Here is a 7615-nt window from a genome sequence, read left to right on the forward strand (position 1 = left end):
ATATTAATTGGATTGTTATCTCAGCTATAACTTTTGATAAATATTTGATACCAATAATTAGTATCAAAGATAATGTATGTGTTCGATTCCCATACGCTTGACAAAGAGCAACAACAACGATAATTAACGCTTTGAGTTGCTTTATGATTTAGATAAATTAACTACACAATCATTATCGATTAATATAAATTTTAATAAAATAAAAAATAATTTCAGATTTCGATCTTTTTTATATTTAATAAATTTTTTTTGGTTTTTACTAATATATTTCTATTAATTATGTCTTAAAAAAATGAAATTTTTGAATGAATTAACTAAATATATATTATTAAATTTTACTTTTACAATAATTTTCTAATTTTCTCCATTTATATGAAAAAACAATAAATTTAATCGAGAATATGAAAGTAGTCAGTGACAGTACCGACACTGTCTAAATGAAAACTTGAACAGCATTTATTTTTTTTAAAAAATAAAAAATAAAAATTGAACAGCATCATTAATGCACGACAGCTTTCAAATACATTATTAAATTTTTTTTTTGAAATGATAAATTATCTTTTTAAATAAACCATTGTTTCCTCGGAATTTGGGACCATAAACACAAGAGAATAGGATACTAGCTAATCGTGCATCTTTATAATAATGAACGAGAATTATATATTCTCAAATGAAATAAACCACCACATATTATACAAAAATTCGCATTTTTTTGACCATATTCTAATATTCTTAATGATTAATTATAGAAATGTTTGACTTCAAATTGATAGGTGTCTGAATATATTAACTAGCATTGTACAATTTGATACTTAATCATTTTCAAGAATTATATAAAATATAATATGAAATTGAAGGAACCATATTCCATTGAGACAAAAAAGGATGGAGGACAGAAGCCGTAAGTGTACAAGCCATTTGAATTCAAAGGTTCTCTTTTAAAGAGAATTATTTGTAATGATATTTTTGTCACTTTGTGTGTATATAAATATGTCGATATTTGCTTAAATAGTGTCACACAGTGCTTAAAAAATATTATATTATCTTGAAGTATTATTTTTCATATCTTTGGTGAATTTTGGCTAAGGCATTTGGGGTTTTCATACTTTGATCGAGGGGGCACATACACGTAATAATGACTGTAAGAACATCCTTTATTCTGTGTGTTATTTTTTCTAATAGAAAATCAAGATTCAATATGTTAGATTTGATTTAGCCTTTTGGGTACTCAATACATTGTTAATTAAAGAATAAAGTTTACCTCCATTTATGAGGTAAGAGGAAAAATAGTCTCGTTTTCTATTTTTCTTATCTAATTGTTAATTTTTTAAAGTTGAATTTTAGTCTCCTAAGTTTATATTTTTGTTGGTTTTTAGATATGCATGTTCTGTCGGTATATTGATATGATACTCAATATGTCAGTAATTTTCGATATGAAGTTATCATTTTTTTGTGTCATGATAACAATCCGACAAAATAAGACTACAAACTAACAAATAATCAAAATTACAAGAATAAGACTCAATTTGATAAGTAATATAACGAAAATTTAAAACAAACATAACAATTTATTTTCCCGAGGTGAAATAATTCTCCCATTTCACAGCTATCATGTATGTGTCTAGATGCATTTTTTTTAAGGATTAAAATTTAATTTACTTTTTTTTTTTTCGGCATATATGTGAACATGCTATTTTCATTAACAAGATGATTGTTTTTTTTTCCTCATTATTTTATATTATTCAAGTTTTGCTCTATCTCAATCCAAAACGCAGTATAACACTATGCTCTTCATCAATTTTTTGTTTTTGGGTTTTTTTAAAAGTAGTAAAACCGAGTGTTTTACTTTAAAGTTTCAAAATACTTTATATATATATATATATTTCTTTTTCTAAAATATTTTCTCGTCTTGAGTTAAAAATATCAGAGAGTGTAGAGTTCAACTCAAGCCTTATTTCTAGAAACATTTACTGAATTTAAAAGTGCAAAATACAAGAAAAAATCAATTGAAATGAGAAACAAAACAAAAAAAGAGAAAAGAAAGTTAAAGATTACTCTCCAAACACACAATCTTCCACACCTATATTTCACGTTCACAAAAATAAATTCTCTTTTGCACATTAACTTCTCCACCCTTTATACATTAATAATTTATAATCTAGGTGAATTTATATATATATTGTTTGTTTCCCCAACACAAGCAATGAATGGGCATTTAATTCTCATAATCCACGAGTAATCTCGACCAAAATTCTTGAACTATAAATGCATAACCCAGTCAATTTCACACACTTTGCATGAAATAATTTATGATAAAGTTGCTCAAATTTACACGATAAAAACGCCTCATATTGTTGGATCATACATAGTGTATGTGATTTTTTTTATTTATGTAATTGTAAAATATATTTTAAATATATATATATATATATATATAATCTATAATCTTGATCATTTATGTTTAATATTTTGCAATTTTAGTAATCTATGTTTCTTTCACTTTTGATATATTTTATATATCGTCATATTGGAGTCATGTAGACGTTCATTTGTGCCTCAAAATAATGACAAAAAAATCTCAATAAAACAAAAATAACCAACCAAAACTGAATTTCAAATTATTTGAAAAAAATGGGTGTAAAATAACGTAGCTAATATAAATATATAATTCATGATATTTTAACTACTATTCATAGACTTATGACTAATATTTAATTCAAAAAACATTCATTTTTTATTTTCATAAATTTATTAATTTTTTAAAAAAAATCAATTTTTTCCTGTCAAATATGTGCAAATAAACTAATATAAATAAATATAAAGTGAACATGAATCAAGTGGTTGACAAAAGTTTGACTAATAATTGACAGCAATTTCTGAGACACGTTGTGCCTCTCTTCTTATTTAAACCCCAAAGCTAGCTACCTGCCATCTCATACTCACCTGCAAAAACATCCCCTCAGGTTTTTGGCAAAAAAAACGCAAGAAAAAAGTGCGTGTAATTTCTTGAATTATTCAAGAAACTTGGCCTCTGAACATCCAAGGATTCACGCGATATCATTTCCTCAAACCAAACAATAACTTTCTGAATATCGTTTGCTACGTACATATATATTTTGTATACTTCTTGTGGGTTAATTTTGATTTGGAGTACAAAAGAACCCGAAAAAATTAAAGATGGTGAGTGATTCAATAATGCAGCACCGCCAAGTCGTCGATCTCCCCTTCAGTGCCTCCGCAGGCTCCAAGAGTTTCGACGATGATGGACGACTTAAACGAACTGGTATATTTCTTATCTTGATATTCGACGTCGAACATGTTGCGGTGTCGGTGAAATACCAAAAAAAAAAAAAGACATTCATAATATCATTTATTTATATAATTATGTATGTGTGTGTGTGTCAGTGTGTGTTCCAAATATTGGGGTTTTCTTGATTTTTGCGTGTGTGTGTTTTTGTTGGATAGGTAGCGTGTGGACTGCGAGTGCTCACATTATCACAGCGGTGATTGGATCTGGTGTGCTGTCGTTGGCTTGGGCCACGGCCCAGCTGGGATGGGTCGCGGGCCCAGCCATGTTGTTCCTCTTCTCCTTTGTGACATATTACACTTCTGCCCTCCTGGCGGCGTGTTACCGGACCGGTGACCCCGACACCGGCAAGAGGAACTACACTTACATGGATGCTGTCCGGGCAAATCTCGGTAGGTTACGTTGTGGGATTTTATTTATGTATCTGTTTTTTTTTCGAAGACGGTCTATTGTTACCTCGACTTGGTGATGTTTTTAATTTCTTGGATTGGATTTGTTTCAGGTGGTTTTCAGGTGAAAGTTTGTGGGGCAATTCAGTATCTGAATCTTTTTGGAGTTGCCATTGGTTACACCATTGCTGCTTCTATTAGCATGATGTAAGTATAGATTCATTTCACTTGTGTACATATATGTATGTATATTTGTATATAGATGGATTTAGAAACATTTTGCGGGGGAAGTTAATAATAGCCAGCTTTTCCATCCCATAAAAGTTTAATAAAAAGAAGATGGTTTGATTGATGGAACAATGGTGATGATGAAACAGGGCAATCAAGAGGTCTAATTGCTTCCACTCCAAAGGACATGAGAGTCCTTGCAAAATCTCGAGCAATCCGTACATGATTGCGTTCGGTGTGATCGAAATAGTCTTCTCTCAAATCCCCGATTTCGATCAGATATGGTGGCTTTCGATTGTTGCTGCTATCATGTCCTTCACTTACTCCACCATCGGTCTTGGCCTTGGCGTTGCGAGAGTCGCGGGTAAAAGAATAATGGAGCTCTTTTTGTTTTCGAGTTCTTCGGTTAATTTTCTTGATTTTGAACTGGTTTTAACGGTACATGTTTTCGGGTTTTTTTTTTTTTTGTTGACAGAAAGTGGGAAAATCATGGGAAGCTTGACTGGGATTAAAATCGGGACAGGTTTGGGAGAAGTGACCGAAACTGATAAGATTTGGAGAAGCTTTCAAGCTCTTGGAGCTATGGCTTTTGCCTATTCTTACTCCCTTATTCTTATTGAAATTCAGGTATAATTTCAAATCATTTGCAATATATGTTAGAAGGATGAAACGTCTGTTGTTGATTTACGCCTCACGAATTCGAGCTTTTAACAAATTCATCAACTTATGTTCCAATTTGTAATATTTGAGTTGCGCCATTTAGTATTATGAATTTTGGTGTGATGCCGACTCTCCGGTGTACTATAATCCGGCCACTAACGGCAAGAAATTCTGTAATTAATTTTGACTTCTCTGAGACCTCAAACTTTACCACTTGAGCTAGCTAGCCTTTGTGGGAAGAATAAGTTGTGTATATTATAACAATTTTCCAGATTGACTTGGTTGTCTGAATAGATTTAACTTGATTTATCTCATTTAAATGACAGGACACAATCAAATCCCCTCCATCAGAATACAAAACAATGAAGAAAGCCACTCTAATCAGCGTGGCGGTGACGACTCTTTTCTACATGTTCTGTGGCTGCTTCGGCTATGCAGCGTTTGGTGATCTTTCACCCGGAAACTTGCTCACCGGTTTCGGCTTCTACAACCCCTTCTGGCTCCTCGACATAGCGAATTTAGCCATCGTGATCCATCTAATAGGGGCCTACCAAGTCTACTGCCAACCCCTTTTCGCATTTATCGAGAAAACAGCAGCTGACTGGTTCCCTGATAGCCCGTTCTTCGCCAAAGAAATCCCGATACCAATCCCAGGGTACAAACAATACAAGCTAAATCTATTCAGGCTCGTCTGGAGGACGATCTTCGTGATCATTACGACCGTGATATCCATGCTCATGCCGTTCTTCAACGATGTTGTTGGGATTCTAGGCGCGTTTGGATTCTGGCCGTTGACCGTTTATTATCCTGTGGAGATGTATATAGTGCAAAAGAGGATCCCCAAGTGGAGCACAAGATGGATAAGCCTTCAGATTCTGAGTATGGCTTGTTTGGTTATATCTATTGCTGCTGCTGCTGGTTCTTTTGTTGGTGTTGCTGCTGATCTCAAGGTTTACAAGCCATTTCAAAGTTGATATATATATATATATATATATATCTATCTTATTGTGTAAGAGTTAGGATTTCCATTTTTAGTTTGTGTTTATATAATAAGCCCCAAAGGGTTGTGTATTTACTTGTGTGGAAATCAAGAATCCGTGTTTTTAGTTTTCAATTGAGAAGCATGTAATTTGTTAAGTATTTTTTCTCATTTTGAAATAGTGGAGAACTTCATCAAAAGTCATTTCTTAGAGAATTGGTTTCGGCACTACTCATACAAATCTCACGGAACTATATTCGTAACATATTGATCGATCCGTTTCTACAATGAAAAATAACACTTCTGCATAAAAAACAGTATTTTTTCATAGATCGAAACGAAAAGAAATCTATATCACTAATTGTTCCGTGAGAGTTTGTGTGTAAATTCTAATGCAAAATTGTATTGATCCCGCCTGATAAAAAATTTTCTAATTCAAAATTCAAAATCTTTTGAAATAGTGAATTGGCTTAGTGGTATGTATGTTTCGAAATGACTATTTATTTTTAGTTACATTTGAAATAGTTGCATTATCGACTATTTGTTTTGATCTCCCATTATTGAAAAAGTGCCACTATCTTGAAATTTACATATGCACCATCAAATGTGTGTTTTTCTCCCCCAACATACTACTACTGAAACAGTAAATCAATTAGGGGCTAGAAATGTTCTTGTCCCATCATTTCATCTACGCAAATGTGTATCATAGTTTGTAACAATAAGTTTCAAGAAAATAAAATAAAGGCAAAACCAATAAAAAAAATTCAAAATTTTGTCAAAAATTTTAACTTGTCGCCAACTCTCATGATTTGATTGAATATATATTAACTTTTTTAAACGACTATTACGATTAGTAGTTTAGATTTTGGCACATTACTACTCCACACGGCTCTAGTCATCATCTTCTTCTTCATTTCTCTCTTCGATTACTATGAATTTCTTTTCGTCTCGTGAAATCTAACGACTAAAATTTAAGTCGCGATATAAGAGTTTACCTTTTATTCGAAATTGCGATGAAGTTACATGCAAGTGATAAGTGAAACTAATGTGATATGAACTTGGAAGGATGCTTTGCTATAAACCACATACTTTTTTCTTTTTTTCTTAACCAAAAGAGACCGCAAGTTTTGGCATCAATTGACCATTCATACGTATATTAATATTAACTTGTGGTACAATAAAATTCAATCTATACTACACCGTGTGTGTTACAAATTTTGTGTTTTTACACAATTGATATTCTCGTGTATCCCACAATATTTTTATTTGAATTCAAATTATCAATTGATGTTCTTGTATAAAATCATATAAAGTGTAGCATATTCGAGAGTGTAACACAGACAGAGCCGTAGGGTTGATGGAGGGATGGAGGGTATGAAGAATCCAAGAAACTGATGACCAGTAATTAAAGACAATTTATGATCAAGAAAGTGATTTAGCTTTACTAATTTGGAGAATCTTTGAAAATATCTCTTTTTATTTGATGTTACAAAAAGTGTAGAGTGGTCAACTTTATAAATTAGTGATCTGTTTATGAATGGGTCCAATAAATTTTTGACATAAATAATCTAAACTCATCAATAACAATTTTAAACTTGTTGATAATATGAATCAGTTTGGATAGAGAGCTCATATCTAATTTTTTATTTATATTTAAATAAAATTTTATTAAAGTAAAAATGGGTTGGATACAAATGCAAAACCAGTATTTATGTACAAACACAATGTGTTTGAGATAGTGGATACAATATAAATTCATATATGTGAAATTATTTTTATAATTCAAAATAAATTGAAAAAAAAATACTAGGTAACATAAATTTTTAGAAATAAAATAAAATTATAAATTGAATATTTCAAATAATTCTAAAAATAATTATTAATCTTTACTCCTTTACATTAGGAGAATAAATTTTAAAATAATGAAATATTTTAGGTAAAACCAAAAAAAATCATCATGCACGCCAAAATTAATTAATTGTAACTTGTAAGATTCTCTCCCTTAGTTAATAACTAATATTTAGGGATGTAAATGAGCCGAACAGTTCGCGA

The 7615-nt window shown here is 31.2% G+C and overlaps 1 protein-coding gene across 2 annotated transcripts; it reads left to right on the top strand.

Annotated features, from left to right (window-relative positions):
• The first annotated feature begins 1027 nt into the window (after window positions 1-1027).
• LOC140879759 (amino acid permease 3-like) lies at window positions 1028-5698 on the top strand. Of its 2 annotated transcripts, XM_073283647.1 has the most exons (7): window positions 1028-1141; window positions 3202-3283; window positions 3466-3699; window positions 3810-3903; window positions 4074-4288; window positions 4400-4551; window positions 4911-5698. In XM_073283647.1, the coding sequence occupies exons 1-7, from the start codon at window positions 1136-1138 to the stop codon at window positions 5556-5558; spliced, it is 1431 nt and encodes a 476-aa protein (XP_073139748.1). In that variant the 5' UTR covers window positions 1028-1135; the 3' UTR covers window positions 5559-5698. The 2 variants fall into 2 exon arrangements, with proteins under 2 accessions (XP_073139748.1, XP_073139747.1); XM_073283646.1 differs by lacking the exon at window positions 1028-1141 and having other exon boundaries at window positions 2835-3283.
• The last annotated feature ends 1917 nt before the right edge of the window (window positions 5699-7615 follow it).

The sequence above is a fragment of the Henckelia pumila genome, chromosome 2 (genome assembly GCF_033568475.1).
Source record: "Henckelia pumila isolate YLH828 chromosome 2, ASM3356847v2, whole genome shotgun sequence".
Classification (NCBI taxonomy): Eukaryota; Viridiplantae; Streptophyta; class Magnoliopsida; order Lamiales; family Gesneriaceae; genus Henckelia; species Henckelia pumila.